This window comes from Fundulus heteroclitus, chromosome 9 (genome assembly GCF_011125445.2).
Source record: "Fundulus heteroclitus isolate FHET01 chromosome 9, MU-UCD_Fhet_4.1, whole genome shotgun sequence".
Classification (NCBI taxonomy): domain Eukaryota; kingdom Metazoa; phylum Chordata; class Actinopteri; order Cyprinodontiformes; family Fundulidae; genus Fundulus; species Fundulus heteroclitus.
This window is the reverse complement of record NC_046369.1, coordinates 16,285,486-16,311,830: the sequence shown is the minus strand read 5'-3', so window position 1 is coordinate 16,311,830 and position 26,345 is coordinate 16,285,486. Positions and strand designations below refer to the sequence as shown.

At 41.1% G+C, this 26,345-nt stretch overlaps 2 protein-coding genes across 2 annotated transcripts; one reads left to right on the top strand and one right to left on the bottom strand.

Moving 5' to 3' along the window:
- Positions 1–1,432: 1,432 nt before the first annotated feature.
- psmd1 (proteasome 26S subunit, non-ATPase 1) lies at positions 1,433–25,072 on the top strand (the record flags this gene model as incomplete). The annotated part of the gene is given in 17 exon segments (XM_036141093.1): positions 1,433–1,612; positions 2,509–2,552; positions 2,735–2,808; positions 2,926–3,095; positions 3,228–3,436; positions 3,689–3,832; positions 7,500–7,726; positions 7,846–7,906; positions 8,005–8,133; positions 8,229–8,317; positions 8,411–8,489; positions 8,583–8,756; positions 8,878–8,989; positions 10,427–10,623; positions 10,912–11,007; positions 11,379–11,443; positions 24,958–25,072. Coding segments are annotated over 17 exon segments (2,001 nt in total), but the record flags the coding sequence as incomplete, so codon positions are not given.
- htr2b (5-hydroxytryptamine (serotonin) receptor 2B, G protein-coupled) lies at positions 12,630–22,599 on the bottom strand. Its single transcript, XM_036141094.1, has 4 exons — positions 22,180–22,599; positions 18,648–18,848; positions 15,347–16,284; positions 12,630–12,786 (listed from the first exon to the last, which is right to left on the bottom strand). The coding sequence occupies exons 1-4, from the start codon at positions 22,424–22,426 to the stop codon at positions 12,736–12,738; spliced, it is 1,437 nt and encodes a 478-aa protein (XP_035996987.1). The 5' UTR covers positions 22,427–22,599; the 3' UTR covers positions 12,630–12,735.
- Positions 25,073–26,345: the final 1,273 nt, after the last annotated feature.

Sequence of the window (26,345 nt, the reverse complement as noted above, 5' to 3'; positions counted from 1 at the left end):
GGAAGTTGGAGGACGACACCAATGTGGTGGGTCTAATGTCCAACAATGATGAGATCATCACAGAGATAAGTCCATAAATTGACGGGGTGGTACGCCATGAACAACCTCATCCTGAACACCACCAAGACCAAGGAGGTCATAGTGGACTACAGGAGGTCCAGGAAAACTGAACACACTCCACTCTGCATACAGGGGGAGGTGGTGGAGCGTGTGGAGAGCATAAAGTTCCGGGGCATTCACATTTCCTCCTCCATTTCCATCTCTCCTGGACTGAAAATAGAAAAAATGTATGTCTCAGCGTAACACTGTGGTGTGGGAGCTGCACAGTGCAGGAGAGGAAGGATTTAGCGCAGGTGATGAGGACAGCACAGGGGATTCTGGGATGCTGTCTACAAGATCTGGAGACAGTTCACGCTGCATGACATGACATGAGTGAGCTGAGTAATTCATATCGTTCGCAAAGGGACTTCTATCAGACTTTTTGGACTCAACTATAAGTCTCATCAGATCCTAAAGACTATTTGCACGCTTTAAGCTTCTCAGGAAGCGTGTTGGTCGGTGCCATCAACTGATTTCACTTATAGAAATAAAATTTCCGTGTGGAAATATAATGTCTTGTTGTTGTGTCTGCTTGTTATATGTAATCTGTGCAACCTGAGCCTGTTTGTCTAAAATAATTTTCACTATGTTAACATATGGGGACAATAAGATTCTTGATTCTCTTTGTTGCAAGGCCTGCTCCTGCACTGCCATGATCAGTGCTTATGTGTAGTCCTTCGGACTGGAACTGTCAAGTCTTTGGTAGGATTTGGTCAAGATCAGCAACTTCAGCTGTCTTTTCATGGACTGTTTTTTTCTTCCATGGTGGTGTCACCAACTCATGCTCTTCCAGTTTCCATTTGCTGACATTCAGTAAGTGGTTAATCCATTGGAGCTATTTGTCTGGTGTATTATTGGATGATTCAATAGAATTGAGTTTGTAAAGTGCCTTGAGATGACATGTGTTGTGAATTAGCGTTATCTGAATAAACTGAATTGAACTGGAAGTTTCACCAATCCCCTGCCTCCTTGCTTAGTGTCTAGCCTGTGAATACTATAAGTTTGGATCCACCATGCACGGTGAGTAGCTTTCGTGTGCTTACTTAGTCCTCCTTCGGAAAATTCACATCTTTTATGTACTGTGGAAGAGAGGAGGAGCGTTGTCAAACAAAATAGGTTGCCTTCAAAATGCCTTTCCACAAATGATTTACGTCAAATGCAATACAGCATAATTAAATAAATAAAAAGCAACTGTGACTGTTTTTTTGTGTGTGCATCTTTTATTTATTTTTACAATGGTTGTATGTTTCAGGCATTTGCTGAATAATGTAATATTTCTGCCAGGATTTATAATCAGGCAAAAAAAGGACAGCTAACCCAAAGGTCCTTCACAAAGGGGGCCTGCGGTAATATTGGAAGAAAAAAAAAAAGAATTTTTAGCTGGTGCTGAGCGTTTCCACATACAGTAACTCTTATATCGTCTCCTCGGGGAAAAAGTCAAAAAGTCTACATTTGCAATCTGAATAGTGGAGTCGGTGAATTATTAGAGGAGCAACCATGATAACGTCTGCCGGTGAGTCTCAGAAGAGGTTTTATCTGTAGGTTTAACTTCAGCTAGCTGCCATTGAATTAGCTGAGTCACACAGTGCTAACAACCGGCGACAGCGGACAAAACATACCGCCTGTTGGGCTTTGTAGGGTTTTATTGTAATAAATATAATATTTACAACTATAGCTAAAACTACTCATGCATCAGAAGCGGAAATAAACTATAGAATTGTCAAAAGTAATATAGAACATATATAGGATGGAATTGGCAGAAGTCGAAATATGACTCCGTCATCTTCAGTTTGACTCTGCGTTTGGTTAGGAACCAAATGTCATTATCCGTTTTTCTTTCTTTTTCTTTTTTTTTTTTACTTTAAATTGGTTTACATAGTTTGGGCTTGCTGTAAGTCATGGCGTATGAATTTATAGACCTAACATTTTATCAATTTAAACCGGTAACGTGTTTCCATCACCGGATACGTAACCCATAAGCACTTTGTTTGGGTTCATTACATCTTGCGTAACCTTTATTCCCCTTTCATTAAACTCCAGTTGTAAGTGTTGTACTACTATTACTCTATATCTATGCTTTTCATACTTTGTTACAACACTAAAATCGATAAATATTAATATCTGCAGGTACCACAACGCCATGAAGACATTTTTATACAGTGCTACAACAGGAATTAAGCTTTTTCCAATTGTTTTGTTTTGTCACAAGAGAAGAATCATTCTTTAAGTGGTTTACTGCCTTTTAAAGTAAACATTTCCACATTTGAATTTGGAAAAACTGAATAGGAAGGTCCCCTAAAATCAGTATACTAGGAGGCAGAAGACCTCAGCTCTTGCGTTGTGTTGATTTTTGCATTTACAAAAGCTAAGACTGTTAGTGAGCTTTCATTGTGTTTGTCTTTTATAAAGCTGGGATAATTTCCCTTCTTGACGAGGAGGAGCCGCAGCTCAAGGTAAATATTATTTGTACAGAAATATACCTGTTGTAATAAGATGGTAAAACACTTGAAATGCATATTTTAGGGCATAACCTTTTCAAAGTAAAGTAAATAAGGTACTATTCTTTTCCCAATTATTGTTTAAAGATGTAAAATATGTAAATCATTTTGTAAGCAACGCTTTGCTTGACTTGTAGGAGTTTGCTCTGCATAAACTAGACGCCATTGTGAACGACTTCTGGGCTGAGATTTCAGGATCTGTAGATAAAATGTAAGTACAGTCCAATAGCTTTGATATGAAACTGGGACAGTGAGTTTATAATTGGATAAGAGAATTTGCAGTGCATTTAATTTCAGTGGAGTATAACTAGTTCTCTTATATTTCCAGTGAGGTCTTGTATGAGGATGAAACATTTTGTAGCCGAGAATTTGCTGCCCTGGTGGCCTCCAAGGTTTTCTACCACCTGGGGGCATTTGAAGAGTCTCTGAACTATGCTCTTGGAGCTGGGGATCTCTTCAGTGTGACAGATGACTCAGAATATGTGGAGACCATCATCGGTGAGCCAAACAAGATTACGGCTGTTATTACTGCAAAAAAAGTTAATATTTAATCATCATTGTTTTGGTAGAAATGAAAATCATATTGACATCAGCCAGACTTAACAGGTTTTTCCCCTTTTCTGTTGTCAGCCAAGTGCATCGATCACTACACCAAGCTGCGGGTGGAGAATGCCGAGCTGTCTGAGGATGAGGAGAAGAAGAGCATCGACCCTCGTCTCGAGGGCATCGTCAACAAGATGTTCCTGCGTTGCTTGGACGATCACAAGTACAAACAGGCGATTGGCATCGCCTTGGAGACCCGGCGTCTGGACATTTTTGAGAAGACCATCCTTGAATCAGTCAGTGTCCTCTAATTCACTGAAATAGTTGGTCATATGTATTGGAAACACTTAATACCCTTCTAAATATCTCCAGATGTTGGTCAAATATATTGCATTTTTAGAATGCAAGTATGGTTCAGATTTATTCTGCATATATTGTGAGATTTTGTCAATATTTTTGACTTAGAATATAGTTGCTTTTGTGGTTCATTGTTTCTTGTTTCTAAATTTCCTGGTCATTTTTGTTCATTATTTTGGTTCTCTTCCCAGAATGATGTGAGCGGCCTCCTCGCCTACAGCCTGAAGGTCTGCATGTCCCTCATGCAGAACAAGAAGTTCCGTAACGAGGTGCTGCGAGTGCTGGTCAAACTGTACATGAACCTGGAGAAGCCAGATTTCATCAACGTTTGTCAGGTAATTGCTGTGAAACTCTCTGATCGTCAACTCAATAAGACGGCTCTTGATCTGAGTGTCCCCTATACAGGAGATCTTAGACGTTGTCATTCATTTCGATTATGTTAAAAACCCGTTACCTTTAGTAGCACATATGGTCATCAGGGATAGCGTGTATAAACAACCTGTTTCATTTCAGAACTGTTGAATCAATTAGCAATGTAAGAACTTGTCCTGGTCTGGTGAGCCGTGTTTTCTTTTGTCATGTTGGTTGTTGGATGTGTGTGCACCCCTTCCCTGAGGGGCCTACAGCTCCAGGTAGATGTGTGATGCTTTTTTGTGATGTCCTGCTGGGAAGCATTGGGTCTCCCATCCTTGTAGATGTCTCTCTGACATATTACACCTAGCTCAGTATTGTTGCAGAAGATTCAGTACCTCACGGAAGTGAGTACACACCTCACAGCTTTGTAAATGTTTTATCTTTTCATGAGACAATGAGCAAATGCCCTTTTAATGTAATGTAAAGTAGATAGTGTACAGGTTGCATAGCAGTGTAAATTTGCTGTCCCCTCAAAATTAGCACAGTCATTAATGTCTAAACTGCTGGCAACAACAGTGAGTACATCTCTAAGTGGAAACCCACAGATGCTCCACAGGGGTTCGGTCTGGTGAAATGCTTGGCCAGGCCAGCACTTTTACCAATTTCTTTTTTTTTTTTTTCTTTTTTTTTTTTTTTTATTATGTTTGGGGTCGTTATGTTGGATTACTGCCCTGTGGCCCAGTTTCTGAAGGGACTGGATCATGATCTGCCTCAGTATGTCACAGCACATGGTTCCCTCAATGAATTGTAGCTCCTCACAGCCGGCAGCAGCAGCGCTCATGTGGCTCCAGACCATGACACTCCCACCACCATGCTTGACTGTAGGCAAAGCACACTTGTCTTTGTACTTCTCACCTGGTTGCCCCCTCACACGCTTCACGGCATCAGAACCTACTAAGTTCATCTTGGTCACATCAAACCACATGGCATGGTTCCAGTAATCTATGTCCTGCAGACTTTCTTGTGCATCATCATTAGGAGAGGCTTCCTTCTGGGACGGCAGCCACGCAGGCCAGTTTGATTTCCTGTGTGGAGTAAGGTCTGAGCGTTGACAGGCTGACCTCCCACCTCTTCAAGCTCTGCTGCAATGCTGGTACTGCTCATTTGTCTATTTTCATCCGACAACCTCTGGATATAAAAAAGGAGGACATGCACTCTGATTGTTTGGTTGACCACGGCGGAGCTTGTCTAGAGTGGAACCCATCCTGTTACACGACTGCGTGATCTTTACACACGTCTGCCATCTTTATTGCAGGTACCCCAACTGATCCACTAGGGGGAGCCCTGTTAAAACCAGAAAGCTGTGTCACTGCATAACACAAGTCATCTTCACTTACTGGCACAGCAAACACACACGTCTACATCTTGGTGCCAGATATCACATCACACCTCCAGTGGTTCTCTAGATTAATTGGCTCGAGGGGTTGAGGTGTTTTTTTTTTTTTTTTTTTGACTGCAGTGTTATGCCTGACTTTCTACAAAACAAAGTCAGCATATATTTAAAACAGTGTACTTTTAACAGGGAAATATCAGGCTTTTTAATGCCTTACTTTTTGGCATTGAAATCATCAAGTTGTGCTCCATATAAAGTGGAACAGTGATGCTTTGGTCTGAATTCCCTGTTAATTTAGCTCCACAGCCCCTCTTATTCCCTCGTTTTAAGGTGCGTCTGAGAGCATCTCATTTCGGTGTGTCTCTTTAAATCCAAAGGAGGCACTTCAACCCTCGCTGCCCTCCAGGTCACTGAGCGTTCAACTTCACCCGGTTTGGCCATTTTTGTAGTATGCTGGAGGACGGTGTAACGAGTTGTGTGAGTTAATACACTCAACAAGCAAATTTTGTATTTTCCAAGCATTGGGCTACAAAATGGCAGTCGAAAAAAAAAAAAAAAAAAAAGGTGGATTCACGAAACAGGTTAGCCAGAAGTCTGTGACCTTGTTTAGCCGCTCTGCAGCAAATGCTGTGATGTAACTGTTCAAAAAATGTAAAAGAGAGTCGAGAAAACTAAGTGGCTTGAAAAATACGACCCATCAGAAACACAATCCAAGAGACTCGAAATACACAACAAAACGTATTTAAGTACAAAAAAAGTGTATTATGCATAATATGTCCCCTTTTATCTATAAAATATCAGATGCATTTGGCAGAATTGTAGAAACTGACTTACAGTTTTTCCAGGAATAATCTTTGGCCTACACACTGCAAAAATAGAACTAAAAATAAGAATTTTTTTCTTGAAATGAGAGCATGTTTCCTTGATTTGAGGAGGTAAATAAGATTATTTGCCAATGGAATAAGATTTTTGCTCCTAAAATGGGAACAACACATCTCCATCTTATTTGAAGTGCAGTATATCTAATTATCTTATTTTAGGGGTAAAAAGACTCATTCCATTGGCAGATAATCTTATTTAAGTGCTCAAATCAAGCGCAAATACACTCATTTCAGGAAAATGTTACTTATTTTTAGTTCTATTTTTGCAATGCATATATAGTTATTTTAAAATCCTGTTTTTATACAATTATAGATATGTGATTTTGCTGTTTTTTTTTTAAACAAAACAAACAAACAAAATTAGTGATGCACGTTATTAAAAATTTCAACCGATATCGATAACCGATGATTTTCTGCTTTTCATGACCGATACCGATTCCGATACCGATAAGTTCATATTCAATATAGTTTTGCATAATCTGCAGCTTGTGCTATGAAAAAAAATTATTTAGCAGCTGTGGCTTATTTATGACAGCAAACAAAAGGTTTTGGCTCTTCAAATGTTTATTTTTTTTATACCATCACACAAAAAAGTTGTAATTTGCTTTTAATAACAAAAGACACAAATCAGTTTAGAATACAAAGAGCATCCCTTAAAAATTACTGAACAAATCTATCACTTAACTCCAAAGGCATTTATGAAGTCAAAAAAAAAGTGCACCCTCAAAAATAACCACAGCAAAAGTCAAAGAAAAAAGTGCAACTTCTTAAAAAATGTTCAGAAGGCTATCAGCAAAGGTATTTCTGGAGTCAAGTCAAATAATTTTCGAACATGAATTTATCTGTTCATATAAAAATTCAATAAAGTCAATAAAAGTGTATTCTCAAAAATGAGGTGACATGATGACGATTTTTTCAGGTGAGCTATTAGGGTTTGTTGTGTTAAAATCCAAAACCTTCTTTCCTCCTCTCGAAATTCTTGCTGAAAGGGTTTTGCAAAATGTTGTCATCTTCTAATACCCAGTTTGTTTCTTTATTTATAGTCAAGCAATAATGGAGCCAAGCCTGGGTCCTGATAGTAAGGAACGCAAAATCTACAGGTCTTGTCCCGCTTTGGGGCTACTCTGCCTGAATAAAATTCCACCACATGCAATTAATTTATCGGCTATTTTTATCGGAAGAATTTACTTATCGGGCCGATATAAAATTCCACCATATCAGCCGATATTTTATCGGTCCGATATATATCGTGCATCCCTAAAAAAAATCCCATACCATCTCTTAATCAAACTCTAAACTGATTTTGAGTCTCTAAACGTTTCTGAAGCTTACCAACATATGTCTAATTTTTTGCTTTCTCTCTTCCAACTGTAGTGCCTGATTTTCCTGGATGACCCTCAGGCTGTAAGCGACATCCTGGAGAAGCTGGTTAAAGAGGACAACCTGCTGATGGCCTACCAGATCTGCTTTGACCTCTACGAAAGCGCCAGCCAGCAGTTCCTCTCCTCCGTCATTCAGAACCTGCACACCGTAGGAACGCCCATCCCCGCCGTGCCTGGCTCCACCAACACAGGCACCGTTCCCACAGCAGATAAAGACAGGTACAAAGGACTAAAAGATATTCTGAGTCACATTTTCTTGCCAGCTTGACCGATCGGTTGTGAACCGAAGGCAATTAACTAAACTAAACTAATTCAATTGTTACTTGATGGTGTTGCAGTGAAGCAATGGAGACTGACGACAAGGCCGGAAGCTCACCAGCTGGAAAGGCTGCAGAAACTGTAAGTATTTTAGGTTATTTAGCATTGTTGTTTCTTTTCTCTGTTTAAATATCTAAAATCTTTGCTTTGGTTCTCCTCATGGTCTCTGTTTTTTGCAGAAGGAAGAACCCAAAGACCAGAACGCCAAAATGATCAAAATCCTTAGCGGGGAGATGTCCATAGAGCTGCACCTGCAGTTCCTCATCCGGAATAACAACACAGACCTGATGATTCTGAAAAACACAAAGGTAGTTAAAGCTAGCGCCGAGATGGAAAAGCCAAACCTGCTTCTTAGATATGAGGCGTTAAAAGTCGCTTAATGTTTGGTTCTTCGGCGTTTCAGGACGCGGTCCGAAACTCGGTGTGTCACACGGCCACAGTGATCGCCAACTCCTTTATGCACACGGGAACCACAAGTGATCAGTTCCTCAGGTAAAAACAGTGAATTAAACACATTAAAGAGTTGGGTGTGTACACCACAGATCATTTTGAACAAGTTTAGTGTTTTTTTTTTTTGTCTTACAGAGAAAACTTGGAGTGGTTAGCAAGAGCTACTAACTGGGCAAAGTTTACAGCCACAGCGAGTCTGGGGGTCATTCATAAGGTCAGACTTAAACCCTGCGTGGCTAAAGTTGAACCACTGACTAATATAAAACTATTATTACATTTGTGATTTTTATTTTTTTTTTAATGTTAGGGTCACGAGAAAGAGGCACTCCAGTTAATGGCCACCTATCTGCCTAAAGACACGTCCCCCGGCTCTGCCTACCAGGAAGGAGGAGGCCTGTACGCTCTGGGCCTTATTCATGCCAATCACGGTGGCGACATCATTGATTATCTGCTCGGCCAACTCAAGAATGCCAGCAACGATGTAAGTTTTTCCCTTTTTTTTTTGGAGGCACGCTTGGGTATTTTGTGTCAAAACTAATGTGGACTCTTACCTCAGATAACAGTATAAGTCTAATTGTCTGCGTTTCTGTCTTCTTTTGTAGATTGTCCGTCACGGCGGAGCCCTTGGGCTGGGTTTAGCTGCTCTGGGAACAGCCAGACAGGATGTTTACGACCTGCTGAAGTCCAACCTTTACCAGGATGACGCCGTCACTGGTGAGCCTCTGAAATCACCAAACAGGCTTCCTGATCTTTGCAACAGGCATCTAGTCTTTCCTAGTCACTGTTTACAAAGCAGTACCACGCAAACCTGCCATGTCTGCCACTAATTTATTATTATTAACATTATTATTATTACTACAGGGTTCCTGCGGTTCCTTAAAAAGTCTTAAAAGGCATTGAATTCTATAATATAAAACTAAGGCCTTAATTGGCATTAAAATGTCTTAAATCAGTCTTTCTTAGGTCTTAAAATTGTTACCAGGTCATAAATAGGATTTTATTTTTGTAATCCTTACCAAACAGTATAATTGACACAATTATATTTTTTAAATTTACTGAACGGCTCAATGTAACTATTATTGGTTCCGTCCCGATAGCGGAACCAATAAAAACTGTTGCGGCCGGACCATAGCTGTGAAAAAGAGTTGGCACTGGTTATGTTGTGGTTTTTAAAACTGATTTATAGTTTATTTTAGTAGAGAACAAAACAAAGTTTGTGAATTCAGTTCAGTAGTTGTTAAAAATATATCTGTAATTTGTGTGTTTTAGCTTTCTTCCTATATGGGATGTTTTTCAAAATTTTTAACATGTCTACTGAGCCTGAAAGTAATGGTTTATGTTAAAATAAACATTTGGGTGAAGTTGTCGCAACCAGGTTTATCTTGTTTATCGTGAATTTGGTCTTAACTTTTTATTTCAAGTGGCGTTAAAAAGTCTTAAAAAGTCTTGAATTTAACTTGCCTTATGCTGTAGGAACCCTGTACTAATCTACATCACAGATTTTCCTCAAAAATCCACTTTTTTATCCTATTTATTGTTTTAGCAACTAAATTAGGGAATTAATGCTTTCTACTAAGACTAGCGTACTAAGTCCATAATTGATGTATATGAAAATAAAAAGATAGAATATTGACAATGTTAAATATGATGAGATTGAACAAAACTTTCTGCATTTTAGTCATTGCAATTAAATTTTTATGTTGGAGCGTTTCTTGATTTAAATTGTATTTTATTATTACTTATATTAATATTACCTCTGTTTAAAGGGACAGAGGAAACGGGTGAGGTAGCCAGGTTACGTTTTTTTAGGGCTGGCTAATCTGTCTCTCAGGTAAATGCTTAAGACACTAGGATTGTTTTTAAAGTGCAGTTCAGAGGCAGCCAATGACTGAAGCCAAACTCCACATGATGCATGCAGACCACTGTAATGGGGCAGTGGGGAGAAAAACAGGAGCTTTTCATTTAAAAATCTGTAGATAAAATGTTGACTAAAAATACGGATTTTTCAACAGATTAATATTCTCTACCTCACTGATTAGTGAGACGGCAGCCCTAAAAAATGTCTATTTTTCATACAGATAGCTACTTTACGTTGTTCAGCGATGAAACGTTTTAATGGCAGCGTGCTGACGGTTTAATGTGGACCCCCAGGTGAAGCTGCGGGCTTGGCTCTGGGTCTGGTCATGCTGGGCTCCAAGTCGGCCCAGGCCATCGAGGACATGGTGGGCTACGCTCAGGAGACGCAGCACGAGAAGATCTTACGCGGCCTCGCCGTGGGGATCGCCATGGTGATGTACGGACGCATGGAGGAGGCCGACGCCCTCATCGAAAGCCTCTGCAGAGACAAGGTAAAACGTATAGCCCGGTAGATTTACACCAAAAACGGGCTTGATTTATCACCAGAGGGTACAAAGCTATTTCAAAATAACCTTAAAGCCGTTGTTCTTTATTAGGCCGTTGTAGTGCACTATGTTTGATGCATTGAGCACTCTGTAGCGAACTGTTTATTTTACGTCACGTGAGGCTCGTCTGTACTCGGTGCCAGGATTCATTCTGTTAAAGTTGGCTGTGGGGAAACGACTCAAACCCAAACAAACACGGCTGGACTCTCTGCTTTCTCTCACCGTTTATGATAGGACCCCATCCTGAGGCGATCTGGCATGTACACCGTTGGGATGGCATACTGCGGCTCTGGGAACAACAAGGCCATCCGTCGCCTGCTGCATGTCGCCGTGAGTTTTGACTTCCTGTCTGGGAAGCACTTTATCCACCAGGCTGTGGCGCAGATGCAAAGGGCCCAGTAGCTTTTTTTAAATGAATGCTTCGTATGTTTTCATTTCTGCTAGATGTAAACCTTTTCTATCGGCTTTCCATGGTTTCTTTTTGATGGTTTGAAAATAAAACACAGTAGCAGAGAACAAGTTTGCTCCTTCGGCTATGTTTCTGTGGCGCATCGCTGGTGTTTTGATGACTCCCTTGTCCTGTAGGGGGCGGTATCTGCAAGCTAAATTTACATTAGGGGGAATAATGAAAAAGCCACATCATCAAAAAACAATTCAACATGAGTTTTAGCTCTTTATCTGACTGCTTGTTTCTAATTAAGGTGAGCGACGTGAACGATGACGTCAGAAGAGCTGCCGTCGAGTCCATCGGCTTCATTCTGTTCAGGTAGGATCCAGAGCTAATGCCTTCACCTTTTGGCTTTTTGGCTTTCATAAAAGATTTCACAGTAATTTAAGCGATGCATTGCAAACTTAAAACTAAATCAAGTGTCGTTTTGATTAAAAGTGCGTTTGGTATAATGATTGGTAGCAAAATGAGAATAAGTGACTTATGATGGAGAAAGGCTTTTTTTTTATGTAAAAAGTGGATATATTTTTAATTATACCACATTTATTCTCCTTCAGCTTTGCTCTTGCAGCTGAATCATGGGGATGAATACTTATGCAAGACTCACTTTTCACAACTGGTAACAAAGGATCCTTTTCTTTCCACTTTACGATCATGAACTTCTTTACTTTCAGTTTATCAAACGAAATCCATCAAAGTTAGCTTTGTGATGATCACAACAAAAGGTTACGAATGTGGAGTGGGTGTGAATACTTTATCAAGGCGCCGTATTTACAGGGACTTTTCTCTCTTACATTAATATGAATTTAATCGTTGAATCCCAGCGTTGTTTGATGGCTTGTCAAATAATAATCAGCGTGTTACACATTGAAGTCCAAAAAAGGCTCTGAATGGTTATGTGATCAATTGGCTGCTAGAAAAAAACCCTCCCTAAATCTCCGTTGTTTAGAAAGACTCGCGAACCGCAGGATTAAACTTTGTCCGCGCTTTTCCAACCCCGATGACTCACTTAGTGCATAGTCCAAGTTTGAGTCTACCGTGTTTCTCTTTTTCATTATAAATAAATAGAGCTCTTGTAAGGAGTCAGTGGCCGAGGCTAAAATAAACCTTCCTCACACTTTGATGGCAAAGCTTCCTCAGCTCTGTGCAAATCTGCTTTTTCTTGCTCCTTTTAGTCATATTTTTATTTTTTTTATTTAGGCTGACTCAAATCTGGTGTGTTTTGCATTGTGTCCGTCCCTGAAAAATACCCTGATCTGTTGCATAAACACAAATGAGTTGCAGTTGAATACAATGCTAATGTTAAGGCTGCACAGTATCAATGTGCGCAGTATTTATATCGCAAAGTTCCGTTTGGAGTGCAGTAATTGTCGGCCAATATACTCACAAGTGTTATAGACTTGCATTTTACCTGCTAATGTAACGTTTAGCGGGTTGGACAGAGGCTCACGGCAAACACAAAGTGATGGAGGCACAGATGAGAAAGGGAGGAGAGACAGAAATATCTTCATTTATCGATATAACATCAAGCAGCTTGAGTCTACAGGCCCAAAAGTTGTTGGCAGACTGTTTTTATTCCTCTCAAATTTAGTTTATTTAGTCGTTTTCTTCTAAGGTAAATATCTTTGTGTCCCGTTGTGCTTTGGGCAGGTTCTGGTTCTCTAAAAGGATGAAAGCACAAGATGATATTCTGCATGAATAAAATGACATCACAGCTTAGATTTGCCCTGTTCAGCAAAACAGAGGATTTTATTCAGAACATTTAGCATTTTATCTCGTCGTTCCTTCATATGTACATACCTCAGGCTGCAGGACACACGCAGGAGAACCTCCCATTCACTCAGCAAAATAAAAATACAAAAACATCTTTTTAGGAGTGCAAGAAATTTGCCCGTTACAAAAGTTTTTTTTCTTTAAATGACTTGTGTGTTTTGAATCTAAGGTGGTGTGAGAGTGTTTAGGGCATATTTAGACAATCCAAATTTAAGGATCGGCATAAGAATATGGTTTTATAACGCAACATTGAGAGATTTTCCAGGTTGTCTTGAGTTTTGGCCTGAATTGGGTGGATTGGGTTTCCAACCAGCACCTTCTGTTCATTTAGTGAAACCGTCGCTCCTCATTTTCAGCTGTTTCCTGACTACAGCCGGGAAACTGAAGCTCCCTCTTCACGAATGTCAACAAACCACATCATAAATATTCCCTGTGTTTAAAGTAGGGCTGAACAATTAATCGCATTTTCAATATAATCGTGATTTAAAAAAAACGCAATTTCCAAATCGCAGAGTGTGCAATTTTTGGCTATGTAACAATTAGGGAATTAGACACGTACATTAGGTGTCGGTAAAATGTTTAAAGTGGGTTTGCCTCCAAATAGAAGGGAAGACAGTTGCAGCAGTGAGATAATCTAAATGTATTACTTGTTTTAGAGTTTTTTTTAATCATACAAAAGCATTAAGTACAGGTCAACCAGTTTAATACATAGACTTGCTTGTTGGTTGGACTTTGCACTTTATGTTCAACAATGATTGATGTCCAATTAAATTAAAAGCTGTTATCTTGAATAATATTCTGATCAATAGAAACATTAAAAGTTCATATTTAAAATAGTCCTTGTTTACAAACATCGTTATTTAGAGGCTATTTTTGTTGCTTGTGGCTATTGCAGAGAAAAGTCAAAATTGCAATTTTGGTTGAAATATATCGTAGGCAGAACGCAATCATTTCTGCTCCGAGTTTAGATGCTGTGGGTCTTTTAGCACCTAATCCACATGGCGAGGAAACAAATTGATTTGTTGTTTGTATATATTTTAAAACACATGATAAATTAAACTGAAAAAAAAATCGCATTAAATCGCAATATTAAGAAAAAATTAGATTATTTTCCAAAATCGTTCAGCCCTAGTTTAAAGGCCCACTGAGGATAACGCATACATTGTTCTATGGATCAAAAGTAGGAAACAGATTTGATGAGAGTTAAATCTGCAGCTTTACACATCAAGGTACATTAGTCTGCAAAAACTTTCAAACCCTTTTTGAGATCTTTTAACCTTTTTGTCAAGTTACAACCTCAACATTCAATGAACTGTACTGGGATGTTTATTGTAAAGCTGAAGGAAATGATGCCCCACATAATAAAATTAAATCAAACCATTTGCTTTTCCGAATTCGCTTTGTGTAATTTAGTATAAATCCAGCTGTTCTCTGAAGGCCTCAGTGGTTTGTTGGAGAACATCAGTGAATAAGCAGCATCATGAAGGCCAGAAATGTTGGGGAGAGAGTTGTGGAGACGTTTTAAAGGAGGGTTGGGCTGTAAAATTATAATATGTAATATGTAAAGTTATAAAAATCTCGCGCCGGTCAATCCATCGTCTGAGAAGTGATGGCACAGCTGCAGTATTACCAAAGCTTAACGTTAGTCTTATGGTTACTCTGGAGGAGCTACAGATATCGACAGCTCATCTGTTGCTCTTATACACCATAAATCTGACCTTTTGACACAGCATGAAGAAGAAAACCATAAAATGTCCCGTTTGAAGTTTGCTTCAAACCATGTAGGGGACACAACACAGCCCAGTGGAAACAGATGCTCTGATCAAATGTTGAACTTTTAGGCCTATATATGCAGGACACTGTAAGAAAAAACTAAGTCTGTAGATCACCCTGAAACCACCCCATCTTTTGGGGTGAAACTTGATGGTGCTACTCCTATACGTCAGGGACGATTCTATAGCAGGAAGGGAAAGTTGATTTGACGGTAGATGGAGCTAAATAACGGGATAATTCTGGAGAAAAGCATTTTAAAAGCTGAAAAAGATTCGAGTTTTTCACGTTCACTTTCCAGCAGAACGACTCTAAACATGCAGCCGGAGCCGCAGTTGGTTTACAGCGAAGCATTTTCAGGCTTAAACAAGTCCAGATTCTTTTTTTCCTTTACAGGTTTTTATTTGTAAAACACTTTCAAATATCCTTCCTGTCGCTTTATAACTACCCTTTGAGATGGTCGCTTATATTATATCCAAATAAAACACCTTTTAAAGTTTGTGGTTGTAACGTGACGAAACGTCAAAGGGTGTAGGAACCCCTTCCTGCGAGGCACCGTAGGTTTGTTTCCTCGTCACCGTGCAGCGTTCGTTACAGGCGGCCCTTTGAGATCGAACACGCACCATAACACCGTGTCGTGTTGCACAGAGTTCGTCTTTGCATTTATACGCAGCTTACGTGCTCTTCCTGCCTGAAGTCCTCGTTCTCAGCCAAAAGGATGGTGTTCAGCAGGACGCCCCCTGGTGGCTGGGCCGCCTGCTGGCACCGCAGAGGACTCTGGTAGCTCACTCGTCCGATGCCGTTCCTCATTCCCCGCTTCATGAACAGCTTGGAGTTCTCCGCCACGGAGGATTTAAACGACAGGCTGGTGAGGGTCCAGTCGGCGGTGCTCGGGCCGAGCTGCCGGCCCTGCCTGTCTCTGGTGGTGCAGCTCTTGTAGTCGCAGGTGATGTAACGCGCGAACGCCTCCCTGAAGGTCTTATTGAAAAGCGTGTAGACCAGGGGGTTAATCCCCGACGACACGTAACCGACCCACACGAAGATCTCCATCAGGCGGGAAACGACCGTCTCCACGCAGCCGGAGCACAGGGCGGAGGTGATGTTTGTTATGAAAAACGGGCACCACATGACGACAAACAGCAGGAAGACGATGCCCAGCACCTTGGAGGCGCGCTGCTCGTTGCTCAGGGTCTGCATGGACTTCTTGCCCATCGTCGACATCCTGCGGAAGGATATTTCCTTCTCCGTGGGAGCGCCCATCGTCCCCGCTGTCTGTTTGTCCTGGAGCCGGGAGAGCCGGACGTCCAGCATGTTCGTTTGCTCGGCCTGAGGCGAAGCCAAGGCCGGGTCGCTTTGGAAAACCGTGGAGATGGGCGAGGAGCTGAAGCGCTGGGACACCTTGGACCGCAGCAGGTAGACCTTCTTGCGCAGCACTTGCACGGTGAGCAGGTAGATGATCATCATGATGGTCAGAGGGATGAAGAACGCCGTCAGGGAGCCGAAAATGATGAACTCTGAGAAGGTGTCTGGTTTCAGCAGGCACGTGTGGTTGCCGTTGAAGGTGATGTTGTTGTGAAGGTTCCTCAGCCCCTTTATTGGGATTGGGATCGCGATACCTGGGAGGCAAGAAGATGCAGTTAGGACTGGCAGAAAGCATCGGTAATTACTCTGCTTCTCCCTGTGCTTAAAATGAGTAAAACGATCATTTAAGGCAGGGGTGTCAAACTCATTTTGGTTTAGGGGCCGCATTCAGCTTAATCTGATCTCAAGAGGGCCACACGAGTTAACTCATTGCAAGATTAAATAGAACTAATAAATGTGGACTTGTTGTTGATTTTTATATTAAATTAATTTCACTTTTACACAATATATTATGAATAACCTCAGCGTTTTTAAGAAAAGTATGTGCAATTTCAACAATACTTTTACTCAGTTAAACATTTACTTAAGTGCATTATGCATAACAACTGATCACAGTGATTGTACAATGTTGAAAAACATTTATTCACATTTTTTGGAACTTAAAAACACTGTTCTGCATGACAAAATATATCAAACAGATAAAAATTAAGAAATTATTCAATTTTTCCACACCTGAAGCTTAATCTGCTAATTAAAACACAACGCCCCTCGTGGACAATATAGGAACTGCATATATTCCATTAAACAAAATACATGTTTTTTTTTCAATAATTGTTTTATCATTCTCTTCCTTTTATGTTGTCCACTGAAAGTCAAATCTGATGAGCTCTTTGTGGCATCGTATTGCCACATTGCCAGACAGGACACTGGGGGAAAAAAAAAAAAAAAAAAAATATATATATATATATATATATATATATATATATATATATATATATATATATATATATATATATATATATATATATATATATATATTATTTTTTTTATTTTATTTTTTTAAATAATGATAATGCATTTAGCCACAGGGCTGGACTAAATTGTTCGGCGGGCCGGATCTGGCCCACGGGCCGTATGTTTGACACCCCTGATTTAAGGCGTGATTTTAAAGGTTAATGATCCATTTCTCATGGGTAAATGTCTTTAGAAGAACAAGCTGGCTTTCCCTGAAGTGATTTTATTTCAAAGCCTATAATAAGCTTTTTAAGTCGAGGACATTATGGTATGTTCATGGTCAGCTACAACACTGTTGGGTTTTCGTTGGCGGTCCCTTTTTTAATAACCAGTAAGTCATAGGAAAACTCCCAGGATAAATTGGCCTCGACACAACCTTCCATCACATTCCCTCCTCTACCCCACGTCGTTCCCATTTATGTAAGGTTTCTTTTTCTTTCTTTTTTTTTACAGCCGCCGGCAAATATTTGGGTCTTGACCTCAGCTGCCAAAAGCCTTAAATCTAAAGCTTTTGTTCTTAAAGGGGAAAAATACTGACCCAAAAAATAGAGACGACTACTTTAGACGTTTTGTGTGACTAATAGTCGGTGGAGGGATGAGCCGTCCATTTTTTCCCAAAAGGCCAGATGAGTAACAATGACTATGGGATCATCGGCTGAACTCAATTATTCCCAGAATATACCAGATATCAAAGCCTAAAACTAATGTTTGACTCGAGCAGTATCTGGTTTGGACTGAACCGTATAAGGATTATTATTATTAAGGTGGTTAAAGTCACCTTGGGCTCATTAAGCATCCATCCAACAGGCTGAGTATCTTTATTGGGATGCAAAGTAAGAGTCCCATCGTTCAAGTATGGCAAACAAAGCAAAGAGAAGAAGTCTTTAAGGGGGGTAAATACTTTTTCTCGGCGCTGTACATGCAGCAATGTTGACTCCTGATGCAGAATGTAGAGTTTTAATTGAGTAAAGGCTGCAAGATGTGTCGTCTTGTGTTGCTGTTGTTTTGCTGGGCTTTTAGCCTACTTCGTGTTGTCAGACAGGTCTTATAACAGGATCCTTGTTCTATCGGTCGGCTAGTTATCATGCACTGGAAAAATTTATCTAAAAATAAGTAAAATGTTCTTAAAGTTAGTGTATTTGTCCTTGCTTTGAGCAGGTGAATAAGATTAATTGCCAATGTAATGAGTATCTTGACCCCTAAAATAAGACAATTAGACATCCTGCACTTGAAATAAGATGATGGAGATGAGTTGTTCCTATTTTAAGTGCAAAAGTCTTATTCCATTGGCAAATCATCTTATTTACCTGCTCAAATCAAGGACAAATACACAAATTTTAAGAACATTTAACTTATTTTAAGTTCCGTTTTTGCAGTGTGGGTGGGCGTGGCTAGTGAATATCAGCCAATTAAATGTGGCTAATCATAGTTAAGTCATAGCCTAAAAATATTTGTTCACATGTTGGTGTGGGTATGTTTTTTCCTTCCCTCCATTGTCGGTAAAACATAAAATCCTAAACTGAAAACTGCGTTTTATATTTACTCATTTTTGACGTTACACCCGGATGTGTTTACTTGGAGGGAGGATAAGTCGTGTGCTTACCGATCGATATGAGCCAAACGAGTGCGATCTTGGCCAGCGCTTTGGCTCTGGATTTATACTGGCTGTGTTGGATGGGCCTCTTGATGGCGATGTAGCGGTCCAAGGAGATGGCGCAGAGGTGCATGATGGACGCCGTAGAAAAGAGCACATCTAGGAAGAGCCAGATGGGGCAGAGGAAATCCGGCAGGGGCCACCTAGAGTCTGAGGAGAAGACGACGGTGGTGAATATATGAAGCATTTTCTGGTACAGAAGTCATCACTGGGTGGACCAGGGCTTTTAAATTAGCAGCTAAATGAAGGAGCTCGTTTAGTTTTCTAATCTGCTAGCCCAGAAAAACATTTTCTCGTTATCATGGGAGATTGTAATGCTGCTGAAGAGATTACACATTTTACATGTATCACATGTTAAAACATAAAAATCTGATGTTTGTTTATTCTTGTGAGGAATGTCTTTACTGGAAACTGAGGGTCGGCTGCCTGTTTATGGAGCTGGAAGCTCTTCATGTAGATTGCGGCTGAGCCTCAGCTCAACAGTAGTGTTTATTTTGACTTCCAGGCGTAAAACTGGCAAGAAATCTGTTCTGGTTTTTGTCTCCCACTCTATTAACTCTACAGAATACTGGTTTGTGGAAATATTTCCTATTTTGTTTGCTTATTATGATCATGTCCACTTCATTTATGTTTCTGGGGGGAGGTTGACTCACAGTTTGGGTTAGTTTGGAAAGCTTTTCATTGACAGACGCGGCACCCTCTTTGTCTCTCTCTGGCGGTTTTTGTGAAATGTTAATTAAAGTTTTGTGATGAGGATCAGCAGAACGGGTCCGTGAAAATCATCAAGCTACTGCAGAGCTTTTCACTGTTGTTCAACTGAGTCTTACAGGTTTGGTACAATATTTTCATTTTTTTCCCCAACAATTTCATGTTTATCTGGACTTAATGTTAATCCTAACAAAAGCAGCAAAGCTACACATGCACACAGGCTCTGTACAAGGTCTTAAATGTATTTATTTTAATATTAAAAAATCCCAAATACACACAGATAAGTTCTCAAATTCCACTTAAAAAATCAAGCTGCGAGTTTGTTTATTTGTTGTTTTATTTTAATAACTTGTTTTGAGAAAACGCCTGGCAGCATTATGCTGTGGCTGAACTACAAGCCCCATGATGCAATGGAGCAGCAAGAAGTCCTGACGAAAAGGACGGCAATAGCTCGCTAAAATCCTTCTTCATTAAACGTTAGTGTTTATTAGCAGTATGTTGTACTTTAGGTGCTGTTGTTTTAGTAATCTATATGTAAAATCAGCCAAAACAAAATAGCTATTTAGCTTAATAAAGTTAGATTTAACTTAGTTAATTGAATTTAGACCCGTGGGTGGGTAAGGGTTTCACTTTTCATAAACTCTGATGTAATTAATTAAGTATCCAGTGTCAAATGGACATCTAAACGATTTACCCTCTGGGTTAAACGTATAAACGGAGCTAAGAGGCGTTTATGGTTTTAGCACGAAGGTAAAGAACATTTCTAGGATGGCTGTGTGGATTTCTAGTGCGCGCACACACCAAGTATCCGCCGCCCCATGCGTGTTTATTTTTACCCCTTTGGCCAGCGTTGCTTTTAGCATTGTTCACATATTCGAAGGACGCGTTCGTCCCGCTTAAAACCAGCTTTGATTTACGGCGTTCCTCCTGTTCCATGTCGTTTGTAAATGTCGTCGCTGGCTTTAGGGGTACGGGGTCCTGTGCCGTACGTCTGAGGGTCTCTAACCCCCCCCCCCCCCCCCCCCCCCCCCCCCCCCGCCCCATTGCTTTGGTATGAGGTGCTGATTCTCCTCCTGGCAGTCTCACATTGTTCAGTCGGCTCTGTTATGCCTCACTCCAGCCTCATGTACACATTGTATGTCCCTGTTTATGTCTCCTTGACCTCCTCCTGCACACGCCAGCTCTCTGTGAGCTGCATCTGGTCTGAATGGAGGCTAAAGACGGCTGCGCGGGTCTGCAAAGATCCCAGGCGTAAAAAAAAAAAAAAAAAAAGACGCCTCCTCGTTATAGTCAGGCAAGAAGAAAGTAAAAGTCATTACCACGCGAAATAAAAGTTAGTTACTTTTTTTACTTGTTTTCTTTTAGGGCTCATACTTTTTTTTTTTTTGCCCCTTTTGTTTCAGCATGTCTTGAACTTTTTCCTTTCTTTTGAAATCCAGCCTAAATGTGAAACGTCTTGGCTTCAAGGCTGTCGTGGCTTACGATGGAGGTAAATGGAGCCGCGGCGGCAGAAGCATTCAGCTCTTGTGAAAAACCATCGTGACGGAGGAAGCCTGGTATTGCGCCATGGTCTGTGTGAGACGCATAATGACTATCTGGGCCATTACCCTCCAATTGAATTAATGAAGAACAGCCTCGCCGCAGCGCCGTCGCCCCTGGATCGAGGTGTTGCGTTAGGATAGAGGCGTAAATCAGCCGCCATGAAGCCGTTTTTAGTCAGGATAGTGAAACGTATTTGTTATAATGATCCACTAGGAAGGGGTGCAGCTTAAACCGTGCAGGAAACTGGATTAATTGTTCATAATCTTTTTGTTTCTTCTCATCTGAACTGTTCGACTCGTAGATTCCGGGGTTTTATTCAAACGTTTAGGACTGAATAAAGTAAAAGTCGTTGCTCCTACTTTTACTTTCAGCTTCTCTTGAGTCATAACAATTTTTAGCTTCATCAAAAAGAGTTTGCTTTAAACAGCTTTTGTTGGGCTCTCCTTTTTTTTTTTTACTAAATCACTGCTCGGTCCATACAGGTTGGATTTGATCACGGTTGGATTGGAAAAGGGGAAAACTTGGCTTTTCGTTCTATAACAGGGTTCCCGTGGATCCTTAAAAAGTCTTAAAAGGCATTGAATTCTGTAACATAAAACTAAGGCCTTAATTGGCATTAAAATGTATTAAATCAGTCTTTCTTAGGTTTTAAAATTGTTACCAGGTCATAAGTAGGATTTTATTTTTGTAATCCTTACCAAACAGTAAAATAATTGACACAAATATATATTTTTTTAATTTACCAAACGGCTCAATGTAACCATTATTGGTTCCGTCCCGATAGCGGAACCAATAAAAACTGTTGCGGCCGAACCATAGCTGCGAGTTGGCACTGGTTATGTTGTGGTTTTTAAAACTGATTTATAGTTTATTTTAGTGGGGAACAAAACAAAGTTTGTGAATTCAGTTCAGTAGTTGTTAAAAATATATCTGTAATTTGTGTGTTTTTTAGCTTTCTTCCTATATGCAATGTTTTTCAAAATCTTAAACATGTCTACTGGGCCAGAAAGTAATGGTTTATGTTAAAATAAACATTTGGGTGAAGTTGTCGCAACCAGGTTTATCTTGTTTATCGTGAATTTGGTCTTAACTTTTTATTTCAAGTGGCATTAAAAAGTCTTAAAAAGTCTTGAATTTAACTTGCCTTATGCTGTAGGAACCCTGTATAAAATATTCGCTGCTTCGGTGCGGCAGGATGAAATAAAAAAAAGATCCTCCCCGTAATACTTACTGTAAAGGATCGTGACGAGTGCGATGGGCATCACCAGGACTCCCACCAGCAGATCGGCGACGGCGAGCGACATCAGGAAGTAGTTGGTGGCGTTCTGCAGCTTCCTCTCGAGCGACACGGCCAGGATGACCAGGATGTTTCCTCCGATGGTCGGGACGATGACCAGGACGATGAGCAGCGCGGCCCACCTCAGCGGGGCCTCGGGCGGCTCGCCTGCGTGGGAACCGTTGCCGAGCTGCTGGGACATGATACGGCGGGCCGGAGCGTGGGCGGTGGCTCTGATCTCTCTGCTGTCGGACGCTCGGTCAGCATGGTCACTGGGTCCCGCAAGCAAAGGCGCAGGGGTCTGCTGGAGCCGCTCAGGGTCGGAGCACGAGGCGCATCGTCACCCTGAGCAGAAGAAGAAGGTCTCTGAAAGGGACGCCGGGTTCGGAGGGGGGGGGGGAGTTAGCGGCACCGCTGCAGCAATAATCCCATCACGAGCAGAACTTCCACAGCAAGACGTTCACAGAGGTCCTCCCTTTCCCACGCAGACGATTCTCCCCGTCATCCACTTTTCTTTTTTTTTTTTAAAAGGAGAAAAAAGTTTCACCTTCTGCTCTTTAACGGCATCCCCAAGTTAATAGAAAAGAATCATTTAGATTATGGCTCTTCTAGTTTTGTGTCTAGGTTCTCCGTCTTTCTAAAAAAATGTCCAGCAGATGTTCGTTGTTGAAAGCTGTTTATTTTTTTTTAAAAGGCGCCGGTCCGTATCAGAAACTCACCTTTTTTTTGTTTTTTTTTGTTTCCCAGGGTGCCGCTTTTGCATTTCAGTCCCTTTTTAAGTATCGTCTCCCCAGCCGAGCCTGGAAAGCAGCGCAGCTCTAGTGCCAGACGCGTTCCGCTCTCCGGTTTGTTCCTCCACGGCGTTTATCGCTCCCCTTTCCCACAGCAGAATGGAGGCGCAGCGGTTAAATGTGTCCCAGGCTGCAGCCGTCCATGATGTGGGCTTGGCTCTGCCTCCACGCGTTGGAAGAAACCTAAAGCGATCGCAGGTTTAAAACTTTCAGATGTTGCCTCCCTCCCTCCCTCCCTGGCTGGGTCTGGACCAGAGTGTGTAATCGGCTCGCGCTCTCTCCTGTCTCATTCGCTGTCACCCCCCCCCCCCCCCCCTTCACCTCGTGAGCCAGACTCTATACGAAACAGATGAATGTCTCCTCGTTGGACACGTGCCAGCGGTTCAGGGAGGTAATTTCCCTCAACACAGCCGTCCCACTGTTTATATTTGCCACTCTATTTCCACCCCCATACGAAACGAGCAGTGACCCGGGGTGGGGGGGGGGGGGTAGCGGTGGTCTGTTCTGTTGTGGTTATACTGTAAAGCCTTTTTTTGTTTCCCCCCCTTTCACCCCCCACTGATTGTTAGCCATGTATGATGAGAGAAGCACAGAAGATGTGAGGACATTCAGTGCATTTCTCTTAACTGAGATCAGTAAATGGCTTTTATTCTGAACATTTAACATGGAAAATGGTAAAAAAGATGCATCATTATAGCAAGAGGAAAAGGAAAAAGACAAATTCAGCTAAATGTATTGTTTAATTTCCATCTTTTCTCAGACACTGCACCTTTAAAAAAATAAACTGTAGAAATTGTTAAATTATTGAGTTTCTGGAATTATGACAATGAGATATTCTTGTTAAAAAGTGTAAACTAAATTAAGACGGCTTTGCTAACGGCCATCTAGTTACTTTTTTGTATTTACCGTCCTTCCAAGGACACTTTGTGGCAAGAATAGTTCAGGAAAAACCGTATTTCATACATATTATGTACATTTTCTTTTACATTTTGGCATTAATTTTGTTGTTATGAGGTCATACTAACCAAGATATATCACTCCATGTTTTTTTTTTTTTGTTGCCCTAATTTGTTTTTGACTTACTGGACATGGTCTAGACTTTAATTAAATGCAAGTGTCAACAAGGAAACCCTCCCTGGTTTATTGGCTTTCTATTATAACCCAGGTTATTTTCTTTTGCATGTAGATGAGTGCTGGTAATAGACACAGGCGAGTAAACGAGATGTGCTCTTTTACTCGTTGTTACACGGCCAGATGTTGATGATTTCTGCAGCTTTTATGAGTTAGAAGAGCTGTTGCCTCTAAGACCAATACTGGACTAAATACAAAATTAAATTCAATAAGAATTGAAGGATGTTTTTTGTTTTTTTTGAGTGTTTCCATGTTAAGGCCAACATGTTATCAGATTATAAACACATTTTATTAAATACCTCGTTTTAATGTTTCCCTAAAAGTTTGTAATGACCACAGTCCTAAAATTACTTGAAGCTTGTGTAACTTTAAGCACTAAGTTCATTTTTCTCCCATGTTTTCTAACATTTTGAAGCTCAGGCCTCCTTGAAGTGTTTTCCTTATAATTGTAAGGTCAGGGTGAGTGACGTGAGGCTGAGATGTCTTGTTGTTGTCGGGTGTTCGGTGCCGGTCAGGATGGAGAACGCACCGTGACTCGGGTCCTCAAGCCGGGTGTCCGTCCAGAAACTAACCAATAAAGTACAAAAAAAAGAAATCAATCATCTCCGTTGTGTCAAGCACGGGGTTTTCCCCTGAAGGCGGCGTTCAGCGTCCTTATCTACTGTTCCGTCTTTGTCTCAGCGCCTCTGATATGTTGTAAACCTGCATCGTTTTGCGTGGGGCCCATGTTGTGGTGTGGGTTGGGAACCACTTGGAGCTTTAAACTGCTTCCCCTTTAATTATCCCTCTCCTCTGTGTTTTTCCCCACCAGGACTCCAGAGCAGTGTCCCAGTGTGGTGTCTCTCCTGTCGGAAAGCTACAATCCGCACGTGCGCTGCGGTGCCGCCATGGCGCTGGGCATCTGCTGTGCCGGGACGGGCAACAAAGTGAGTACTTCTGACACGTCTGGCTCTTCGGGTCAAACGGTCCTTTTTTTTTTTTTTCCCCCAGTGTCCTGTCTAGCAATGTGGCAATAAGAATTGATATCTTAATGCCAAATAGAGCTCGACAGATTTTACTTTCACAAGTGAGCAAACAGCTTTCGCCATAATGCTCTGCTTGATTTGTGCGTGCAAATAGCTTTATTGTGATTCCTGCAGGGAGAATTTCAAATTATATGGACACTACAATGGGAAAGTAGGAGAGTAAAAGAAAAACAAGAAGAGAAGAAAAAAAAAAGAAAAAGAAAGAAGAGATAAAAGGAAGAGAATGATAAAACGTCCTCTGTCTGCTCCATCACCTGGAAAGAGACACAAAAAGAACAGCACAACCAACAGACATAAAGCAACAGATACAATCGTGTAACACCTTCATACCATTGCTAAATCATATGTATTATTATTTAAGCTGACATGTGTAATGTGATACCTAAAAAAAGAAAGTAAAAGAAAGTAAATAAATAAACGGTCAAACGGTCCTGCTTCCACGTCCTCTTCACCGGTTCTGATTAGCCGCTGTCCGCAGATCTAAAAATGTCACTTTTTAAAAAAGCGGTGTTATGTTTGGAGTCATCATCGCCCACTTCCACAGCACCAGTCCAGCCTTGTGTTTCCACTCCATCTTCCTTCCCTCCTGGCACAACGCGTGCGTCAGCGATGTGAAGATAATCCCCGCTGAACGAGGACTTCATTAAAGCAGCTGGTCGATGCCTCATTTATGAAAGTTACGCAACAGAAGACTTCAGGCTCTTCTCTCCTTCTGTGACCCCCCCCCCCCCCTGCAGAACATCCCGACACACTTTTACCTTTTGCTTCGTGCACTTTGATTACCGTCTGAAAACTTTTATTTTAGATTCACTGACTTGTCCTGTAGTTTAAGGAGAATCGAGGCGGCGGGGGGGGGGGGCGGGACTTAGATGTGGAAAGTTCACGGCAGATTAGCAGCTAAAATGATCTGAGTTGGCACTCTGTGGTCGGGCCTTACTCTGTCCTTGTGATCGGGTTCTCTGAAGTCCAAACAGGAGAGCGGGGAAGGCGGGTGTAGGAGTGCCGTTTAATTATGTGATCGGTCTCAGGTAGCAGACCACATCAGCTGTTTTTGTCTTTCTGGATGTAGAGAAAACCGGTTCACTTATTTATTTTTGCAACGTTACGTTGCATTTTGAGTTTGCTTGTTTCCACCTCGTTATCAAAGAAAAAGATGAAGGGGAAAAAAATCATG